The 23,322-nt window shown below is 42.9% G+C and overlaps 1 protein-coding gene across 3 annotated transcripts in view; it reads right to left on the bottom strand.

Annotated features, from left to right (window-relative positions):
• Positions 1 to 23,322, bottom strand: part of KIAA1549 (KIAA1549 ortholog) — a 127,051-nt gene that overhangs the window by 61,557 nt on the left and 42,172 nt on the right. For all 3 annotated transcript variants that reach the window (XM_081533114.1, XM_081533116.1, XM_081533115.1), the window contains exons 2-8: positions 18,250 to 20,940; positions 16,910 to 16,998; positions 15,175 to 15,352; positions 12,952 to 13,082; positions 10,536 to 10,719; positions 7,825 to 7,884; positions 6,491 to 6,639 (exon numbers count right to left, since the gene is read on the bottom strand). In XM_081533114.1, the coding sequence (XP_081389240.1) occupies positions 6,491 to 6,639; positions 7,825 to 7,884; positions 10,536 to 10,719; positions 12,952 to 13,082; positions 15,175 to 15,352; positions 16,910 to 16,998; positions 18,250 to 20,940 (3,482 nt within the window). The remainder of the gene's footprint in view (positions 1 to 6,490; positions 6,640 to 7,824; positions 7,885 to 10,535; positions 10,720 to 12,951; positions 13,083 to 15,174; positions 15,353 to 16,909; positions 16,999 to 18,249; positions 20,941 to 23,322) is intronic.

Here is a 23,322-nt window from a genome sequence, read left to right on the forward strand (position 1 = left end):
GAAAAAGTTGGCTTAAAGCTCAACATTCAGAAAACTAAGATCATGGCATCCAGTCCCATCACTTCATGGCAGATAGATGGGGGAACAGTGAAAACAGTGGCTGACTTTATTTTTCTGGGTCCAGAATCACTGCAGATGGTGACTGCAGCCATGAAATTACAAGACGCTTACTCTTTGGAAGGAAAGTTATGACCAACCTAGACAGCATATTAAAAAGCAGACACATTACTTTGTCAGCAAAGGTCCATCTAGTCAAGGCTATGGTTTTTCCAGTGGTCATGTATGGATGTGAGAGTTGGACTATAAAGAAAGCTGAGCGCCGAAGAATTGATGCTTTTGAACTGTGGTGTTGAAGAAGCCTCTTCAGAGCCTCTTGGACTGCAAGGAGATCCAACCAGTCCATTCTAAAGGAGATCAGTCCTGGGTGTTCATTGGAAGGACTGATGTTGAAGCTGAAACTCCAATACTTTGGCCACCTGATGCGAAGAGCTGACTCATTGGAAAAGACCCTGATGCTGGGAAAGATTGAAGGCAGGAGGAGAAGGGGACGACAGAGGATGAGATGGCTGGATGGCATCATCGACTCGATGGACGTGGGTTTGGGTGGACTCTGGACCTGGTGATGGACAGGGAGGCCTGGTGTGCTGCGGTTCATGGGGTCACAAAGAGTCGGACACGACTGAGCAACTGAACTGAACTGAACATGTTAACAAAAATGGCCTCTAAACAGCAAAAGAAACAATCAACAAAATGAAGAGCCAAACTATGAAATAGGAGAAATATTTGCAAATCATGTATTTGATAAGGGGTTAATATTCAAAATATATTAAGGAACTCATAAAACTCAATAGCAAAAAAAAAAAAAAATCTGATTAACAAACAAGCATCAGTTCAGTTTAGTTCAGTCACTCAGTTGTGTCTGACTCTTTTCAACCCCATGGACTGCACCATGCCAGGCTTCCCTGTCCATCACCAACTCCTGGAGCTTGCTCAAACTCATGTCCATCGAGTCAGAGATGCCATCCAACCATCTCATCCTCCGTCATCCCCTTCTCCTCCTGCCTTCAATCTTTCCTAGCATCAGGGTCTTTTCCAACGAGTCAGTTCTTCACATCAGGTGGACAAAGTATTAGAGCTTCAGCTTCAGCATCAGTCCTTCTGATGAATATTCAGGACTGATTTCCCTTAGGATTGAATGGTTTGATCTTCTTGCAGTTCAAGGGACTCAAGAGTCTTTTCCAACAACACAGTTCAAAAGCATCAATTCTTCGGCGCTCAGCTTTCTTTCTTTCTTTTTTTAATCATAGCTTTGACTACATAGACCTTTGTCAGCAAAGTGATATCTCTGCTTTTTAATACACTGTCTAGGTTGGTCATAACTTTTCTTCCAAGGAGCAAGTGTCTTTTAATTTCATGGCTGCAATCACCATCTGTAGTGATTTTGGAGCCCAAGAAAATAAAGTCTGTCACTGTTTCCATTGTTTCCCAATCTATTTGCCATGAAGTGATGGGACCAGATGCCATGATCTTAATTTTTTGAGTGTTGAGTTTTACGCCAGTTTTTTGACTCTCCTCTTTCACTTTCATCATGAGGCTCTTTAGTTCCTCTTCGCTTTCTGCCATAAGGGTGGTGTCATCTGCATATCTGAGGTTATTGATATTTCTTCCAGCAATTTTGATTCCAGCTTGTGCTTCATCCAGTCTGGCATTTTGCATAATGTACTTCGCATATAAGTTAAATAAGCAAGGTGACAATATACAGCCTTGACAATTCCTTTCCCAATTTGGAACCAGTCTGTTGTTCCATGTCCGGTTCTAACTGTTGCTTCTTGACCTGCATACAGATTTCTCAGGAGGCAGATAAGGTAGTCTGGTATTCCCATCTCTTGGAGAATTTGCCACAACTTGTTGTGATCCACACAAAGAGTTTAGCATAATCAATGAAGCAGAAGTAGATACTTTTCTGGGATTCTCTTGCTTTTTCGATGATCCAACGGATGTTGGCAGTTTGATCTCTTGTTCCTCTGCCTTTTCTAAATCTAGTTTGAACATCTGGAAGTTCATGGTTCATGTACTGTTGAAGCCTGGCTTGGAAAATTTTGAGCATTACTTTGCTAGCATATGAGATGAGTGCAATTGTGTTTGAGCATTCTTTGGCATTGCCTTCTTTGGGATTGGAATGAAAACTGACCTTTTCCAGTCCCGTGGCCACTGTTGAGTCTTCCAAATTTGCTGGCATATTGAGTGCAGCGCTTTCACAGCATCATCTATTAGGATTTGAAATAGCTCAACTGGAATTTCATCACCTCCACTAGCTTTGTTCGTGGTGATTTGTGCCCATCATTGCATGAAATGTACACTTGGTATCTCCCTTGGAAACAAATGGGCATAGGATCTGAACAGACATTTTTCTGAAGATACACAAATGGTCAATGGGTACATGAAAAGGAACTCAGTATCACTAATTATCATGGAAATGCAAATCAAAACCACAGTGAGATATCACCTCACATCTACTAGAACGACTATTATCAAAAACATAGGAGATAAGTGCTAGAGAGGATGTAGAGAAAGGGAACCTTTGTGCACAGCTGGTGGGAATGCAAGTTGGTACAGCCACTATGGAAAATAGTGTGGAGGTTCCTCAAAAATTTAAAACTAGAACTAGTATATGGTCCAGGAGCTCCACTTTGGGGTACATATCCAAAGTAAATGAAATCACTGTCTTTGAAAAGATATCTGCACCCCAAGTTCACTATATTCAACAGGCAGGACATGGAAGTAACCTAAGTGTCCATCTATGGACAAATGGACAAGGAAAATGTGACATGATACATACACGTGTGTGTACACACACAATGGAGTATTTATTATTCATCCAACAAAGGAAGAAAATCCCATCATTTGCAACTATGTGGGATGAACCTTGAATGTATTACGCTAAGTGAAGTAGGTCCAACAAAGACAAGTACTGTATGATCTCACGCATGTGTGGAATCTAAAAAAGCCAGACTCATGGAAAGAGTAGATTGGTGGTTACAAGGATGGAGGGGAAGAGAAATGGGGTGATGGTGGTCAAAGGGGGCACACTTCTAGTCATCAGGTTCTGGGGATCTAATACACAGCATGGTGACTACAGTTAATGATATTATACTGCATACTTGTTGCTAAGAGAATAGACCTAAAAGTTCTCACCACACACACAAAAAAAGTAAGTATGTGAGCGATGGATGTGCTAACTACTCTTATACTAGTAATTGTTTCACAATGAATATATAAATCAATGGAGAGGGAGAAGGCAACCCACTCCAGTATTCTTGCCTGAGAAATCCAATGGATAAAGGAGCCCCCTACAGTCCATGGGGTCACAAAAGAGTTGGACATGACTTAGCAATTAAACAACATACATAAATCATACCATCACACTGTACACTTTAAATTTACATAATGTTATATGTCAATTACTTCACAATCAAGTTGGAAAAAATCCATAAACTCATTATCTGCTGGGTCAAACAATACTTTGATTTGTCCCAAAATTTGTATCTCTCTGGTGTTAACACGAAGTTCTCTTACATTAGTACTTCAGAATCTAGGACACTTGATACATCACAGTTTTGCATAAATATAGCTTTCTATCTTGTTGCTATTTCTCTTAGTAATATGCAACAACTTTATGGCCCCTTTAGACTCCAGCAAAATAGTGGACTGACATCCTGAGAGAATGATCAACGATAAGCCCAAGCCCTCTATTTTAGACACGTAATTTGAATGTTTGGCCTCTACATTTGCCATTGGCAAAATGTAGCTGCTACTTTTCTAGCCACAATACAGAATTGTAATAGTGCCCTGTGCTCTGGACATGGCTGTTGGCCTCATTCGTCGCCACTGGAAACTTTTGGCAAAACTTTGGCCACTATTTCATGATTTCATCGTGAACGCCTACTTCCAGAGCCTGTATAAAGATCTGTAACATAGGTCCAAACTCTCATCCCTGGAGAATCTGTTCTTTATACCTCTACATCTTAAGAACAGCTCACCTGTTCAGCCCTTCATTTGCTGTTTCTAGGCTAGTTCCTTGACCACTTCTGCTCCCTAACCACCTACTTCCTTCCCCAAAACTGTGCTGCAGTAGTTGATTTTCATTAGCCTTTAGGATGGAAGGGCTACTGAAACACAAGAGATTATATCCACCTGCCTGTCTACCTATGTGCCTACTTATTCCATTTTAAAGTTCTGATAAGTTTTAGAAATGCTTCTTCTTGCAGAAACCATACACCTAAATATCCAATGACATCTACCTTGATTAAAAATTCTACATGCTTCTCCAATCTGAAAGTAACAGTCTGTAAAATCTAATCCCAACATCCTTTCTAGATGACTTCTTTTCAGATTCGTATCTGAAATCCATAAACCCAGGCTGTGACAGTCATCATTTGGGGCAACATTTTCTATTTTATTTTTTTAAAATATTTTCTGATTAAAATCACATATTCAACTATACAAATTATATGCTTATTGGAGAAATTTTGAAGAACAAGAAAAATAAGGATAAAAGATAAAACAAAAATCACCTGAAACTCAAACAACCAAAGAAAATCATTGCAAATATTTTGGCATATTCCCTCCTGTCATTTTTTTCATGATATGTATATTAATATTTGGATTATATTGCATATATTCATTTGTAGCCTCTCTTCACTTGAGCTTTTTTCTATATTCCCTCACTAATTAAAAAAAATGATAATGGGACATTCTAACATAAAGATTTCACTACAGTTTATTTGCCCATTCTCTAACTGCTGAACATTGAGCTTGTTTAATACTTTCACTTTTACACATTATGGGTTTTTTTTTTTTTTATTTTAACACCAAAAATACTTTGTATTGAGGTATAGCAGATTAACACCGTTGTGGCAGTTTCAGGTGAACAGCAAAGGCACTAAACCATATATATAAAACATGTATCCATTCTCTCCCATACTCCCCTGCCATCTGGGCTGGCACATAACATTGAGCAGAGTTCCATGTGCTGTACAATAGGTCTTTACACATTATGTTCTTTTTCTTTTTTAAAAAATTAATTTATTTTTAATTGAAGGATAATTGCTTTACAATATTGCATTGGTTTCTGCCAAACATCAACATCAATCAGCCATAGCATTATGTTCTGATGAAGAGTCCTGGTTGTACATAAATCCTTGCCTATGTCTCCATGTTTGGGCACTCTAGAGCAAAAGACATGTAGGCCATGTATTCTAAGCAATTCATTAGATGGCACCATTAGCCTAGGATGGCTTGGTTAACTTTCACAGATTCCATATTTCTATCTTAGGGAACTTGCACAACTAATTAAGCATATCATTATGGAATTTTATGGTCCTCTACAGCTATTTTATGCGCATAAATTAACCTCCACCCAGACCTTGAGCTCTATGAAGCCAAGGCTGCTAAATAAGGCAAGGCTTTTTATGTTCATTTTTATTCTTAGTATTATAGTTATTTGTTTAATATTGCTCTCTTTTTTTTTTTTTTTAGTTTTTCAATTTCTCTATATTCTATAGCACCTAGCAAAGTAACTCGTTTAGAAACCTAACAACCACCTTTCTTGGAGGGAAAATAAAGAGCAACATTTACAGGGGAAAACTTGGTAAAACAGCTGAGGGATGATGGTGATGCCAGTTCTCGGCAAACTGCCCAGCTCCCCAACCAAGTGTCAGCTTCACATCTTTCTCTCTAAAGCCTCTAAACCACCAACCTCCATGTCTCTGCACGCTGGGGTTTCACCCTGGCTTCTTGTCTCTGAAATGACATAGTTCTAAATATCCCATTTCCCTAGCTTTACAAGTCAGCATTTAGTAAAGACAAAAATCCAAAATAACGTAATTCATATTGAGATGGGAATTAATTACAGCCCCAACCCCCAACTCTGAGTATGTGCATTTTTAAATGGGTCACTTTTCGATTCAAATGAATCTGTCATTGCAACCTTTTTGCCAGTTATGTAGTGAAGACAATTTGGATAACAAGAGACAATCAGGGCTGGCGGGAGGCAGGGAAGACAGAGTGCTGGAATAGAGGACAGTACATTTTCCTCTTTCCCATCTCTCAATGTCTCTCCCAGCTGAGTGATTTATCTCTATGATGCTATCAATAATGCATACCATTCCATAAAATTGACTATATTTTTGGTAACTAAAAAACTACTCTTTGAAAAATCAGGTCTTTCAGTGGCAATCCACTTATACACTCTTTGGCTATGGTCCCCACAAGGCCATTTGCTGCACTGACCAGTTATTAAGGACTCAGGAAGTATCTGTCCAGACTCTAGTGGAACTGAAATGCTGACACATTCACTGCTGCTTAAGAGAGCAATCAGTCTATTTATCAAGATTTTTCTCCCAGCATTTTCCATTTGCGTGAAAACATGGCCCATTTTTAGACGGCTCCTCTCTCCTTCCCCTTCCTCCTCCTCTGGCCTTCTGCTTACCTGCACCATGCTGTTACCAGCAGCGATGGTAGCCCTTCTCCACATCCGCCTTCTGGTAGAAACTTCGCTGAGCAGCTGGGCCAGCTTGCGCTCCATCTCAGCTTGAAACACTTCATTCTGGAGTTGCTTCTCAACAACACCCAGGAGGACTACATTTAAGGTGAAACACAAACAGGCCCCCAAACAAGTTAACAGTGGAGAGGAAAGAGTGTGTGTAAAGGAAATTAACACAGGCTTACTATAAAATGCCAATCCCTAGGAAGGAGACATTAAAAGGGGAAAGAGTAAAGATGAATGGGGTGCGGGAGAGTCCCAGGGAGGGTAGGTCATGGGTCTTATCTCTAAAGTTCACAAAGACTGGTGGCCAGAAGTCCCAAGAGTTCAGCAATGCAGGAGCTTTGGAGCTAAGAGCTCTTACACAAGATCAAATGTTTTGTCTGCACTGATTTCAAAATTTCTGTAAATTGTCTGAGCTAATATTCTGTCTTGACTCAAGATTCAGACTCATTAACTGACTTGAGATAAGGAGGTCTGTCTTCAGACATCTGGATTATCTAAAGAGACAAAGGCTTCTCAGCATGGTATAGAAGAAAAAAAGTCTTGAGTTTTTCAGCCAAACCTGGCTCAAATCCCCTTTGAGATAGGACCACATGCAAGTCACTTAATCACTAGGAAAATTATTTTGAAAATAAGGCCACTGTACTATGCAAAGAGGTGGGGCCTTTATCAGGCATCATGTTGTATGTGAGCAATGAGAACTTACAGGGCCCAGGAACCTGTCCATAGTGATGATCCCCACTTTGCAAGCTTCCTCCCATGACCAGTGAGGTACCAGGCTGCTCCCACACTGTCGTAGGCTGGGCATCTTTTACTCTTTTGTGTCCCAAGTTAGAAAATCTTTATCTGCAATTCCACGGCTATGAATATCTGACCCAGGCCCACAAGACTTGAAAACATGCTTCTTAACTGCTCACCAAGTTACCTTATTTGTCCTTATCAAACCAGACATATGAGGCTTTTAGGGGAAAAGAAGAGATCCTTGCTTTGGAACTTTGTCCTGTTCTGGTCAGATTGTCAATTCCTGTTAGACTTTGCTCTGGGCTTGACGTATGAATTTTAAAGAAAGCCAATCCTTTCTGTGCCATAACTCAGTGGGACATATTCTCGTGGTCGAATCTGAATCCCTTTTCTCATTCATTCTTTGCCAAGAATCTAAGGTACATGTTGCCCTGAATTTAGGACTCAGAAACAGGAAAGGCGGTGTCCCTCTCAATACCCCAGCACAGACTTCTTCCTCTTAAACTTTCCCAAAACATTATGTAAGTTAAACATACCTGTTCTTACCCAGGAGGACTTCAACAGCTGAGATAAGTTGAGCTGTGGGTACTGGAAGGCTGTAAGAAGGAAAGGGTTAGAAAAGGAGAAAGATCTGTTAAAAAAACAAAACAAAACATGTTTGCAATAGTCAGAAAGGTGAGTGTTCTAGGGAGTGAGGGATAAAGTCACAATATGCCATCTCTCCTTCACTAATCAGCTCTCTGCCTGTGGGCACAAGGCTAGGGTGCCAGGCTGGGGTGAAGGCAGAGACAGTGACAGGGTCCTGAGCACGTCAGCCTCCAGGAGAAAGAGGGAGAAAAGGAAAGAAAGGGTGACATCATGGGACACTGTTCCACAGAGCTCACCCATAAGTTCCCCTTGAAATGTCACAGTTCCAGAGCAACCAGCTTTCACTCCATGTTCCTCAGAGCCCTGGAAATTCCCAGCAATGACTCAGGCAGGGTAAAGTGACCCAATGTCTGACATACTTATTATTTCATCCATACCTGCACAATGTATCACTGAAAGTTGCTATTCGAGATAACAATTTCGTCCCTACTTCTGCATTTTACAAGTCATTCTTTTTCATTTAATAACACTCCACTGAAATACAATAAGGGCTTCCCAGGTGATTCCCAGGTAGCTCAAATGGTAAGGAATCTGCCTGCAATGTGGGAGACCTGGGTTTGATCCCTGGATTGGGAAATCTCCTGGAGGAGGGAATGGCAACCCACTCCAGTATTCTGGCCTGGAGAATCCCATGAACAGAGGAGCCTTGCAGACTACAGTCCATGGGGTCACAAAGAGTCAGACATGACTAAGCAACTAACACACAAAACATGGTAAGAATCATTAAGCCATTTGGCTGTTCCATTCTGAAAAATAATTTGATATCTTTTTTTCCCTTGACTTCAACTCTGGAATCTACTGTTTTTGAAGTAAATATTTCCCCTATCCCGACTCCACTCCCTTTGTGCTGTGAATTGAACTGTTTCCACCAGGAAGGAAGGTTTTATTGGTTTTCATTTCTGTTTCTTTTTTCTTCTTAAACGTACACACAGTAAACCTTGGTCTTTTTGCTGTATATTTAGGTTAGTGCAAGCGTAATTGCGGTTTTGGACCATGATTTTTTAATTTGTTATAACTAGGCTCAAACACATCTTTATTAATCAAAGTAGGAACTATTACAATCAACACATCTTTGCCAATGAGAAAAAAGTTTGTTTATTCCTGTAGTGTGAAAATCCATGCTGCAGGATCTGATGAACTCTTGGAAAGCATTTTCTGCATCCTGCTGGTTGTGGAAGCATTTTCTCTGCCAAAAGTTGTCAAGATGCTTGAAGAAGTGGTAGTCGGTTGGCGAGAGGTCAGGTGAATATGGCAAAACTTCATAGCCCAAATCGTTCAACTTTTGAAGCATTGGTTGTGTGACATGCAGTCAGGTGTTGTTGTGGAAATGAGTTGGGCCCTTTCTGTTGACCATTGCTGGTCGCAGGTGTTGCAGTTTTCAGGGTATCTCATCAATTTGCTGAGCATACTTCTCAGATGGAACGGTTTTGCCTGGATTCAGAAAGCTGTAGTGGCTCAGACCAGCAGCAGACCACCAAACAGTGACAATGACCTTTTTTGGTGCAAGTCTGGCTTTGGGAAGTACTTTTGAGCTTCTTCTTGGTCCAATCACTGAGCTGGTCATTGCTGGTTGTCGTATAAATTCCACTTTTCATCCCGCATCACAGTCTGATCGAGAAATGGTTCACTGTTGTTGGCTAGAATAAGAGGACACTTCAAAATGACAATTTTTTTTTATTTTCAGTCAGCTCACAGGGAACCCACTTATTGAGCTTTTCCACCTTTCCAATTTGCTTCAAATACTGAATGACTGTAAAATCATCAATGTTGAGTTCTTCAGTAACTTCTTGCGTAGTTGGAAAACGATCAGATTTGTTGATGGCTCTCAATTAGCCGTTGTCAACTTCCTAACTACGCCCCTCATCTTCAAGGCTTTCCTCTCCTTTGCAAAACTTCTTGATCCACCACTGCACTGTACATTCATTAGCAGTTTTTGGGCCAAATGCTGTGTTGATGTTGTGAGTTGTCTCGGCTGCTTTATGACCCATTTTGAACTCAAATAAGGAATCACTCGAATTTGCTTTTTAACATCATTTCCATAGTCTAAAATAAATATAAAATACACAGCCAGTACCAAGTCACTAGCAAAAAAACATAGAGCGAGAGATGGGCATTAAAATGATGTATAACATAACCAAATTTATTTAAGAAAGTATTCCGATATCAAACGGCAAAGTTCAACAATGCAAAACCGCAATTACTTTTGCACCAATCTAATAGTTTGATGGGTTTTGACACGTGCATAGAGGTGTGTAACCACCACCATAATATACAAGACACTCTCATCACTACCCCCTCCCCCTACTCCAGGCTGCTTTCCTCACATCCTTCACCTCTGGTAACCACAGATCTGTTACTCAGTCCCTCTGGTTTCACCTTTTCCAGGACTGGTATAATCTTGGATAGCACCCTTGGCTCTCTAAAGAGAATAACAAAGCAAGCCTGGGGGAGAGGAGGGCTCTGGAGGCCCACCCCTGCGTGATCTGAGAAGCTCTAGTTTTATCTGATTTATATTCTGGATTTCTGCTAGCTATTATGTTTGAAGAGGTCCACCAACACGAGCACCTGCAGCCATGTTCCCTGGGAGAGCACCACTCACGTTCGGCAATCTGCAGCACCGGGTACCCCAGGTAGAAACTGAACTCCACCACGCTCAGGTTTCTGAGCAGCTCGCTCACTTCAGATCCGTTCAGAAACCCCTGCGAGCCTCTGACAGCAAAGACGATGTGCACTGGGCCCCGGCGAGGAGCCAGCCTCGAAGATCCCACAGTGATATTCAAGATCTGAAAGAAAGAAATCGGAATAAGTTTCTAAGATAAACTAAAACGTCTAGCTGAAAGCTTGACTATGATTTCTCTCTCACACTTTTCCTCACCAAATTTTTTTTTTTTTAAGAATATTTTTAAAGGAAGAGTAATTGGCTTCACAACCAGGTTCCCTTTTGCAACAATTTTAAACCCTCAGTTTATTGAAAACGTTTTTTACATTAAGTAGAGAACTGAGCACATGTATTTATAGTTCCTCCCCTTTTCGTTCCCACCCCAAATCCCACTGAAATAACAATAAGATGAACAAAGGGGAATAAATCCACAAAGACACTGAGAAAAGAAGAAAACCAGAGATTCTGTCAAATTACTTGAAGCTGGAGACAGGGTGGGAATCATGTTGATACAAACCAGAACAGAGGGAACCAAAACCCCAAAACACACACATGCACAGACCACAGTGGACTGAGAAGGGTCTCCTCCAGGGGCCCCAGGAGGCCTCCTCCCAGAGATCTGCAGAAACTGAGACCAGAGTGGGCTGCAGGACAGCCACCAGGGTCACTAGGTAAAGACTGGGTGCCAACAACTGATTTGGGTATCTCTCACCCCTCTTCCTTCCCACGTCACACCCAGGCCAACTCAGGAGGGCTAGCAGCCCCAGCTTCACCCCAGGAAGCTGAAGAACTGCTCCCTGAGGAAGATGAGCTCCTGGTCTGAGAGGGCCCAAGACCCGTTGTGGGGCAGCCTCTAAGCAGGAAGGTGGGTGAAAATAACCACAGTGCACACAAGAGACAAAGAAGGAAAAAGAGTGAAAGAAGGAGCAGTTCTGCCATGAAAAATACATCAACACACCCCATCCCCAGGATACAACCTCCTCATCTCATACGACGGTTGCCTGCCCCTGACCACATACTGCCTGGTACCCAGGGCTCCAATGAACTCTCCCATCAGGAAAGAGGGCTGACGTAGACACAGACTCGACAGCTGAAGGCGAAAGATGAACAAGGTGCCAAAACTAACCACCTTCTTCCTCATTCCTAAAGACAATCACTAACGGTCAGCAGATGTTTATAGAAAACTAATAGCATGAAAGTGAAGACCCAAGATAAACACAGAACAACGGCAAAGAATGCAGAGAAAACTTAGGACACAGAAGACAACTTACTAAAAATTCTAATTAACATCCTCAGAAACTTTCAAGGCAATACTGTAACATCATTCAAGACAAGCCTGCATCATTATAGGAAAGCCTGCAATGAAACAAAGAGCAAATAACGATAAAAAAAAATGATAGCTAAAAGAAAATTGAATAGAGGAAATGAATAACGTAATGAACACAGCTAAAGACTACATCAATAACTTGAAGGACAAGATTTAGAAATCTTCAAAAATAGGGAATTTCAAAGAGATAGAGGGACTTCCCTGGTGGTCCAGTGGTTAAGAATCCACGTTCCAATGCAGAGGACTTGGGTTTGATTCCTGGTAGGGAAACTAAGATCCCACATGTTGCAAGACAATGAAGCCCGTGTGCCTCAACTACTGAGCCTGCCTGTGCCACAACTAGAGAGAAGCCCTCACACTGCAGTGAAGAGCCTGCACACCACAACAAAAGATCCCGCATGCTGCAACTAAGACCTGACACAGCCATAAATACATAAATAAATATTAAAAAGAGAGAGAGAGATGGAAAAAGTAAGAAATATCCATGGGGAATCCAGGATCACCAAGATCTTTTTAACATGAATTCAAAAGGAGAGAACAAAGACTATGGAGGAATAAATATCAAAGAAATGTAAAAACATCAGTTTCCATGTAGTACAAAGCCTGTTCTTTGATAGTACTATAGTCTGTTCATACAGTGAAGCACTGCATTTCATGGTATTCCATGAAATGAAATTCCATACTATGAAACTCCAGTGTATTCAGGCATTCCCCTCATTGGATATTTAAGTTGATACTGTTCTTTTCTAGAACATTCTTACATTTCCCACGTAGGCTCATCTCTCTTCAGCTCACCGTATCTGAGCTCCCTGGTTACTGGGCCACTCTGCAATCTTTCAGATATACTTAGCCTATTCATGCTCTGTGGGCTCAGTGCCACGGAAAGAGATGCTCTCTAATCCATGAGAACCGAACCTCCTCTGCCGGAGGGAATTAGTAAGAGTTAAGTGTGTCTGAAACAAAACATTAAGAAATGGGTTCCTCTTTAAAGGATAAAGCATCTTGTTCTGCACTCAAGGCTATTCTCACCTGCACCGTAAGGTTATACCTCCCCTGGTGGTGTTTTCTCACTTCTGAGAGAGCTATCATCAGGCCTTTCTCGATGCGCTGGGTGAAGTTGCAGAAGCCGGTGTCCACACTCTGAGGCACAAACTGGAGTACTGAAAAGAAGGACAGCAACACAGTCCCCTGAACCAGGCGTTTCTTGAGTATTTAAAATGAGGAGAGGGACAAAACAGTGTCTAAATCAGTGAACTCTGTCCCATAGTACACAGTTAAGTTCTATAAAATTATTATCTTACTGAGGGATAGTTGATGTACTTGATTATGTAAGTTTCAAGTGTACAACACACTGATTCACAGTTTTTAAAGGTTATATTTCATTTATAGTTTATAAAATACTAGCTATATTCCCTGTGTTACACAATATATCCTTGTAGCTTATTTATTTTATACATAGTAGTTTGCACCTCTTAATCTCTTACATCTATATTGTCCACATCCTTGGTTCTCTCCACTAGTAAATACTAGTTTGTTCTCTATGAGTCTATTTCTTTTCTGTTTTATTCACAAAGACACAGTATTTGTCTTTCTCTATCTGACTTAATTTCACTTAGCATAATATCCTCTAAGTCCATCCACGTTCTTGCAAATGGCAAAATTTTCATTCCTTTTTTATGGCTGAATAGTATATAAATATATAGGGATTCCCAGGTGGCTCAGCAGTAAAGAATCTACCTGCCAATGCAGGAGACACAGGTTCGAACCCTCGGTCAGGAAGACTCCCTGGAGGAATAAATGGCAACCCACGCCAATATTCTTGCCGGGAAATTCACATGGACAGAGGAGCCTGGCGGGTTACAGTCCATGGGGTCGCAAAGAGTCTGACATGACTGAGCATCACCACTATATATACCTACACACACACACATACAAATCACATCTTCTTCATCCATCATCTGTTGATAGGCACGTGGGTGCTTCCACGTCTTGGGTTATTGAAAACAATGCTGCTGTGAACACTGAGGTCCATGTATCTTTTTGAATTAGTGTTTTCATTTTTTTGGATACACATCCAAGAGTGGAACCACTGGGTCATATGATAGTTCTGTTTTCAGTTTTTTGAGAAACCTCCATACTGTTTTCTGTAGTGGCTGCACCAATTTACATTCCCACCAACAGTGGACAAGGGTCCATGATGTATTATTTACATGTATCATATCATGGAAATATGGAAAGCCAACTGTACCAAAGGACTACATGCAATGTGAAGGTGACTCATACCATTTTAAAATAGAAAAATATCCAAGATAATAACTGGGGCATCAAAAGATACAACACTGAAACATTCGAAATATAAATAAATTCACTAATGATGAATTCTTAAGTATGTAAGGGTGAAATGACATGGTATCTGATATTGTTTTAAAACACTCTAGCTTCCTCAAAAAAGTCTGTGTGAGATAAATGAAACAAAATTGGGAAAATGTTGATAATTTTTTAAGTTTATATGCACACATGTGGGCTAACTACAGTATTCTTTCTACTTCTGTTATGTTTTTAAAAGTCCATAATAAAAAGTTAAATGACATTAAGGAATTACTGTTAATTTCAGGGGGTGTGACAATGCTATTATGAATAGATGTGTATATGTATGCATGTGTATGTTTCATGTGTGTGTATATGTGTTTAATAGTCTTATCTTTTAGAGGTACAGGCTGAAATATTTATGAATGAGATGACACGAGGCCATATCAAAATAATGTGAGAGGAGGGGGTTTATCTGGGGACAAAGATGTAACAAAACTGGCTAGGAGCTGAAAATTGTTGTGAGTTAGTCGCTCAGTTGCGTCCGACTCTTTGCAACCCCATGGACTGTAGCCCTCGAGGTTCCTTTGTCCCTGGGGATTCTCCAGGCAAGAATACTAGAGTGGGTTGTCATGCCCTCCTCCAAGGGATCTTCACAACCCAGGGATCTTCCCAACCCAGGGATTGAACCCAGGTCTCCTGCATTGCAGGAGGATTCTTTACTGTCTCAGTTACCAATTGTTGAAGCCGTACAATGAGTACCTAGGGGTTCATTATACTATTCTGTGCACTTTAATATAAGCTGGAAATTCTTCATCATTATAAAGTTTTTTGAAATTTTGAATAACAAATTTTGACACAATCCTCCCCAAACTATTTTCAAACATAAAAAATAAAATGAAATTCTATTTACAAATCAGAACAACTATACTTAAGTCTTCTTACCTGTTTGAACTTGGAACCTGGACTCTGGCACAAGGAAGGAGGGTTTCACAGCCAAGATTAAAGGAGTTTGGTCTCGTACAAGTTTACTATTTATAAGTACATTGATGACGGATATTGCCGTGTAAACGAAGGGACCAGATGTTACCAGAAAAGTGAAGTCAGCAAATAGTTCATAAACCTATAAAAATAAAGACAAAAGACATTAATTAGAAAATTTGAGGGTAACATAATTCAAACTAAAGGAAGCTGTATTGAGTAGAAAAATAATAAAGTTAAAAAAATAATTTTAAAAGAAGGGGTATGGCTTCAGAGATAATTAAAATTTTATTTTAGTTATTCCTCTCACATATCTGTCAACTTTCTCAACAAAAGCACAAAATTACAAGAGCAAGGACTGTGAAAAAGAAGAATAGTCAATAATAGGAACCAAATAAGGAATTCAGAAAAATTCAAGGTGTTTTATTGTATTTAATCCACATAAAAAGGACCACTTGCTCTATTAAGCAGAACTATCCACAAGAAATATGTGAGCCACATATGTAATTTTTATTTTTTATTTTTTTAATTTTCTATATCTAATTCTATTTTTTATTTTTTTAATTAGTTTATTTATCTATTTTTTAACTTTACAATATTGTATTTGTTTTGCCATACATTGACATGAACCTACCATAGGTGTACATGTGTTCCCCTTCCAGAACCCCCCTCCCACTTCCCTTCCCATCCCATCCCTCTGGGTCATCCTGGTGCACCAGCCCCGAGCGCCCTGTATCATGCACCGAACCTGGACTGGCGATTCGTTTCACATATGATAATTTATATGCTTCAGTGCCATTCTCCCATATCATCCTGCCCTTGCCCTCTCCCATAGAGTCCATAACACTGTTCTATTTATCTGTGTCTCTTTTGATGTAGCGCATACAGGGTTATCTTTACTGATTAACTAAATACCATATATATGTGTTAGTATACTGTATTGGTGTTTTTCTTTCTGGCTTACTTCACTCTGTATAATAGGCTTCAGTTTCATCCACCTCATTAGAACTGATTCGAATGAATTGTAATTTTTAAATTTCTAGTAGCCACATTAAAAAATATAAAAATAAACAAGTGAAATTAATTTTTAAAACGTTTTACTTAAACCATATATGAAATATCATCCCAATTGTAGGCAATGCAAAAACATGATTAATGAGATATTCTGCATTCCCTTTTGCATTGAGTCTTTGAAATGTGGTGTATATTTTGCAATGATAGCACATCTCACTCGGGACAAGCCCCATTCCACGTGCTCAACAGCCACACATGGCTCATGGCTCTGTTCAGGATGGCGCCAGCCTAGAACGTGGCTTTGTGAGCTCAGCAGGGGACAGGCACTAGCAGGTGTCCAGCATAAACCCATCTCACTCGCTGCACAGAAACATACACACACATTCACTCTAAACTCTCATCCAAGCCCTTTCATGTAAATCAAGGGAAGCGAGATCCTTAGGTCATCACCCCATGCTCGAGTCTTAGAGCCCTTTGTTCCCACTCTGCCAACACGTCCCCTGATGGACTAAACGAGGTCTCCTCTGGGGTCAGAAAGGCTTCCTTGGAGAACTGGATGTTTGAGGGGTGATCCAAAGGAAGAGAAGGTGGAGGGGGGGGAAGAGGAAAGTAAATGTCCTGTTCCCACTACGACGTGCAATCCACTCAAGCTCCCCCTCCAGATTTCCACACCATGCAGACCCACCTTGAGCTCCACCACGCGGTTGAAGTGGCTCCTCAACACCTCTTTGATGGATGTGATGATATACTCCTGCACGGCTCTGCGGGCCAGCACTGCAAGGCAGGTTAGTGTCATTATGAATGTGCAGAGGACCCACAGGCTCCCTTGGTCTCAGTGTGGAGAAAAAAGACCCAGTGCATTCTCCTCCCTCCTCCCAGTTCCACCTTCCCTGACCACTCGGCTCCCTGCCTGCTCCTCCTCTCCTGCCATCTTCTTCCTTTCTAACCCTCATCCCCATCTCAACCAACACGCAGAACCAGGCTGCTGATCAACCTCACGCTGTACTTCAGTGTATATGAACAGGACACTGGCTTCGTGCACAACCTGCCACTTTTCAGGAGGAACAAGTGGGAAAGTCTGATGGGAGGCCACAGTCACCAGACTTGTTCAGACATGACATCCGGGGTACTCTGGGTTCCTGCGACTAAAACAGCCAAGCAGCTGCAAGAGAAGCTGCTGCCTGTCGGCCGGTAACTCAGACGGCAGGCTGGGGAGACGGTCAAGGTGTGTGACCCAGTTCAGCGGATCCTAAGTCACCCCATGTTGCTCTCCTTGGCTTCTCTGATGGCTCAGATGGTAAAGAATCTGACTGCAATGCAGGAGACCCAGATTTGATCCCTAGCTCGGGAAGATCCCCTGGAGAAGGGAATGGCTACCCACTCCAGTATTCTTGCCTAGAGAATTCTATGGGCAGAGGAGCCTGGAGGGCTAGTCTGTGGGGATGCAAAGAATCAGACACCACTGAGTGACTAACACTTTCATATAAGAACAAAGTGCCCCCTATTTTCCAGGAAAAGTGAGAATGGTAAATGAGTAAGAAATTGCAGTGGTGGCCCTTACACATTTGTCCAATTAACTTCTTGAACTAAATATAAAGGTGTTTTACTTTAACTGTGTCATCTATGCATCCGATGGGTTATGAGCTCCAAGGACAAAGATCCTAGCAAACACTTCTAAGGCTCATTTAAATCTGTTTTCATTGCTGCTAATCTGTAAAATTTTGCGGGCACTTACTATATAGGCCAGGCACTGGGTTAAGTATGTTATATGCATTAACTCATTGAAATCGCTATAACAACCCAAAGAAGAAAGTGTCACCATCCTCCCTGTTTAACAGTTGAGGAAACTGAGGCTTAGAGAAGCTAACTGTCCAGAGAACTCATGGGAGCTGGTACAGCAGTGAGGAGTTGTCTGGATCCAGAGCTTATACCTTGCCCCAAAGCTGCACATCATATACGTGTTTCGTTTTAGCACCTTTGGAAGATCACCCCAACTGAGAGAAGGGACGTGAAGCATGGGCTTACCAGTTGTGATCAAATAGGCGTCAGGAACTGTAATATCACACACGTACGGAGACTTGGTGGTGACCAGCGCTGGAGTATGAACTGACGCTTCGGGAGTGGGGGTGGTCACGGGATGAAGGGACAGTGCGGGGAGAAGCGTGCTGCGCTCGTGGGGATCCTGACTGGCAGTTCTGCTGTTCAGGGTGGTGTGACCAGAATTCTCAGGGGCACCACTGGTATCAGATGTGCTTGGTTCAGTGGAGGTGTTCCTTGGTAAATTCGCGGGTGTGAAGGACGGCCCACGCGAACCACCTGTAGGCTCTGTAGGGAGAGGCGAGGGGGTCACATCAGGAACAGACGGGGATGCTGACGGCAGGTACCCAGCAGTGACCAGCACTGTGCTGGTCGGGGTGACTTCCGAGAAAGAGGGTAAGACAGACGTGTGATCATGTATAGCACTGATATCACCAGAAGGTGTTGGGGTTGAAAAGAGAGAAGGTTCAGTTAAAACAGGTGAAGTAGGAGCAGTAGTCCAAAGTGACGTGAAGTGAGAGTCAGCAGTCAAAACGGGCTCGGAGCTGGAGGGCACCAGTGTGGTGACTGCAGGTTCATGGGACATGAGTGAAAACTCAACAGAGGAGGTAGTTTCAGTGAAAGCTGAGGTAAAATGAGCTTCAGCATCTGTCAGTGACACTGTGGGCGCTTCGGAAAACTTCAGAGAATCAGAGGGGAAGCTGGAGCATTGTGACATTTCAGAGTAACTAGGGAGAAGAGTGAACGTGCTTAAAAGAAAGTCTGAGCTTGGCCAGGGCTGAGAAAACTCCAGGTTTGTGGAACCGGGAACAGAGGGCTGCAGTGACTGAGAATTGATCATGTCAGTCAACGTAGGTGTCTCAACCAAGCTGGAAAACGCCTGAGAAACAAAGGTAGACAGATCCCTTGACCTCAGAGATGGAGAAGCAAATACTTCTGAAGATGGAGGGACACCGCTGCTGTAGTCCAGTGGTGGAGTAGAGAAAAAGCTGGACGCAGAACCCCAAATACTTGCAGTTTCATGCTGGGAAAAACTGACAGGTTCTCGGTCTGGGAAAAGTGAAGACTCTGCCGGTGGCTCCGAACTGTAAGACGTAAAAAGACCTGGACTGCTGACGGCAAGCGACGGTGTGTTTCTGTTTGCTGTGATGGGGAAAGAAGAGTCGAGAAGGACGCCGGGGGTGACCGAGGACGGCACGGCTGTCACACTGGACAGCGTCACACTGGACAGCGTCGCTTGAGCGACAGAGGAGGAGCCCAGAGCAGCATCAGGTGACACAGGCACCGAGAGGTGGCCGTGGGGAGGGTACACCTGCCTGGTCACAACACCGCTCATCTCCCCCTCGGCTGAAATACCGACGCTGGCGGCTGAGATTTCCCCGGATGGAGAAGAGAGAGGAACCGTCGGCCTGGAGGGGAAAAGTGTATTAAACTCTGGAGAATCTTCCTCAAATTCAGAGAAGTCCGCGACGACGCTGCTCAGCGGAGAGATGCTGCTGGCTTCCAAGGGGGTCGGGGACAGGGTCTCAGCACCATATCCCGATCCCGCGTCCTTCTCCGTGAGGCTCGTTAGCAGCACGGGCCGGGACGACACTGCAGCGCAGGACACACACCACGTGTATGGTCTGAACGAAGACACCGGGCTCCGGACATGGGAGTTACCCACACCACTTGGGACCACTGAGTGGCCAGGCAATTCTGATGCCTCACTGGAGTCGCCGGGAAGAAAAGGGTTATGGGACATGCCGGCTGATTGAGCAGAAAAGGATCCAGACGCCAGGGGAGTTGGGAACAAAGCCCAGTGTGCACTGCTGCTGCTGAAAGCAAGGACCATCTGCGACAGAGCTGCAGGACGGTGTGTGCCTGGGGAGATGGTTTTGTCTAGACTCTGACCCAAAGCAGTGGTGACGTCAGGATATCTGTCTGTATCTGTGGCCAGAGCATCCTCTAGAGGCGGTGAGACCTGCCCTGGCAGGGGAGATGGCTGCTGAGTAACATCATCGCCTGGTGGCCAGGACTCGGAAGACTGCGAGCTCAGAAGGAAGGTTCCTGAGCCCTCTGCTCCTGGAGCCATGATCTCTGGCAAAGTCCTGCTTGACACGTGCCCACAAGCATCAGAAGGATAAAATGCCAAATTCCTACTAGGCATTGGAATTATGCCCTCGGAAGTGGGAAAAGCATTGAAATGACCGGGGAGTTCAGCATACGTGGTTGGTTGTTGCACTGTGTTTAGCCAGGCTGATGTCACTTCTTCATCTTGTAAAGGTATGACGGGTAACGACGGAGTCAGCACGGAGCCTAAGGTTTCTTTGGGCAGTTCTGGCGGACTGACTGTGACGTATCGTACCGGAGAAACCACGCGGGAGGTGGTCCAATAAGTCTCTGGCAAGAAGTTGTCCATTTCATCGTCATCTAGGACCTCGTTGCTCGTCACTGCCACATAATTTGCCGCAAAGATGCTGGGATCTGCTGTACTTTGGGTCCATTTTCCTTGGTTAAAAAAGGCTGTATCAAAAGTCGTGGCGGATGGAGATGATGTGACGTGGAGAGAACTGCTTTGCGGGGACCCTGGAGCGGTTTCTGTTAAGGCCACGTGTGCAGTGCTGGGCACAGCGCTTTCCCTTGGCATGAGCTCCACGGAGGAGAAAGAAAGATTGTGCTGTTCCAGAGGGAGCTCATCTACAAAGAAAATAACAGCTGAGTTCAGTTGAAAGGCAATGAAAGTCACACTGCTAACATTTTGTTTTAGATACGAAAATATTCTCCATCAACAGATACCCACTCACTGAATATCCACGGTTCACAGAAGTTAAACAACCAATTGAAAGCCAGAAACTGTCAGTTAACTGTCACCATATACCTGCAAATATCCATAAATTTGAGCACCACTTTTACTTAAGTGTGTTGTGTCTGTCTGTATCCACACACTGACATGTTCCGCTTGCCTTCTCACACACCTCAGAATACTATAAACAGAGGAGGACATATGGAGCTGTCTTGTCTCTGCTCTCTCATTTATCACTGAGAAAGAGAGGTTCGGAGAAGGTAACTAAATCAGTTATGTGACCACCCAGACGCAGGTGAAGCTGGAATCTTAGTAGAAGCCTGCCTTGATGCCCAAGCCCGTTTTCCTATTCTTTCAGAAGAGTTGGCTCTTATGAGAAATGAACATGACTACTCTGACAGCACCACGCACTACGCAGGAAAGAGAGTTCAGCAGTTTCCTAGTTATAGGACCTTCCACATCCAGGCTGCAGACTACCTCCAGGCTCACCTCTCATCCTTCCCTGCTCCACTCTCACACCTTCCCAACTATGCTCTGGCCCAGTGAGCTACCTGCAGTTCCCCAAGCCCAGATCCTCTGTGGCTCAGTGATCTACACATTCCTTTCTCTCTCTCTCTGCCTGGAATGCCCTTCCCCTGCTCTCCACCTGGATTATTTCTACTGGCCCCGCAGATACAGCCCAGGTACCACCTCCGTCCTCAATGCTCCAAAGGTGGGTGAGTGTCTCTCCCTAGTTTTCTACCTGTCACATCCCTGATCGTGTCCCACTGAACTGAACTGTCTGGTCATCACACTCTGAGCATCTTGAGGACAGAAACTATTGATCTATCTCCCTAGTGCCTAGCACAGTGAGTGACTTATACTAACAGCTCAATAAGTGAAAAGTGAAAGTCGCTCAGTCGTGTCTGACTCTTTGTGACCCCATGGACTATACCCTCCACGGAATTCTCTAGGCCAGAATACTAGAGTAGGTAGCCATTGCCTTCTCCGGGGGATCTTCCCAACCCAGGGATCAAACCCAGGTCTCCTGCATTGCAGGTGGATTCTTGACCAGCTGAGCCACAAGGGAAGCCCAAGAATACTGGAATGGGTAGACTATCTCCTCTCAGTGGATCTTCCCGACCCAGGAATCGAACCAGGGTCTTTTGCATTGCAGGCGGAATCTTAAGCAACTGAGCTATCAGTAAATTTCAATAAACAGCTGTTAAATGAATGAATGAACGAATGAACGTGTCTGAGGACCAAGTTCTGATAATGCCAAAAGCAATCTGTCATCCTCTCAAACTTTCATATTATTCATCCTTGGGATGGCTGTCATGATCATTGAAGTGATTTAGGTATTTCCACCTATAATTCAGATACACTGTACAGAGAGGCAGGAAATACAATGCCCCAGACCCCTGATGAAGGCCCAGGGCACAGGTCTTAGAGGAATATTGAAACAGAAAGCCTAGAGGGACATTGCACCAGTCAGCTTAATGCTCAGTCATGAGTGCAAAGCTAAAAATCACAAAATACATAAGAAATCAGGTACTATGAAAAGGAGTCAAGAGAAACCTCCCCCAAAAGTGAAAAGAGAAATCCACACAAACAGTATCAGAACTGTAAAGACTTCAAATACTGGAATTATGGTGTACATTTTTTACGGTATGTCTAATTCATTTAAATAATAAAGAAAGAACTGAAAACATGAATAAGGAGCAAGAGTCTATGAAAAAAAAAGACCAGAAAGATTTGAAAAACAACCAAAAGAACTTTTGGAAATGAAAAAATATAATAATTAAACATTGTAAACGCAGTAGTGAATAGTGAAAGTTGCTCAGTCATGTCTGACTCTTTGCAACCCCATGGACTATACAGTCCATGGAATTCTCTAGGCCAGAATACTGGAGTGGGTAGCCATTCCCTTCTCCAGAGGATCTTCCCAACCCCAGGATCGAACCCAGGTCTCCTGCATCACAGGTGGATTCTTTACCAGCTGAGCCAGAAGGGAAGCCCAAGAACACTGGAGTGCGGAGCCTATCTCCTCTCAGTGGATCTTTCCGACCCAGGAATCAAACCAGGATCTCCTGCATTGCAGGTGGATTCCTTACCAACTGAGCTATCAGGGAAGCCCTTTAAACTCAATATACAATATAAAATACACAATAAACAGCAACTTAGACATAGCTGAAGGGAGATTTAGTGAACTGGGGAACAGACCTGGAAATTATTCAGAATGGAGCACAGAGAAACAAAAGGAGGAGACATATAAAAGAAAGCAGTGAAGAACATAT

Source organism: Giraffa tippelskirchi, chromosome 10 (assembly GCF_054371585.1).
Source record: "Giraffa tippelskirchi isolate mGirTip1 chromosome 10, T2T-mGirTip1v1.2.pri, whole genome shotgun sequence".
NCBI lineage: Eukaryota > Metazoa > Chordata > Mammalia > Artiodactyla > Giraffidae > Giraffa > Giraffa tippelskirchi.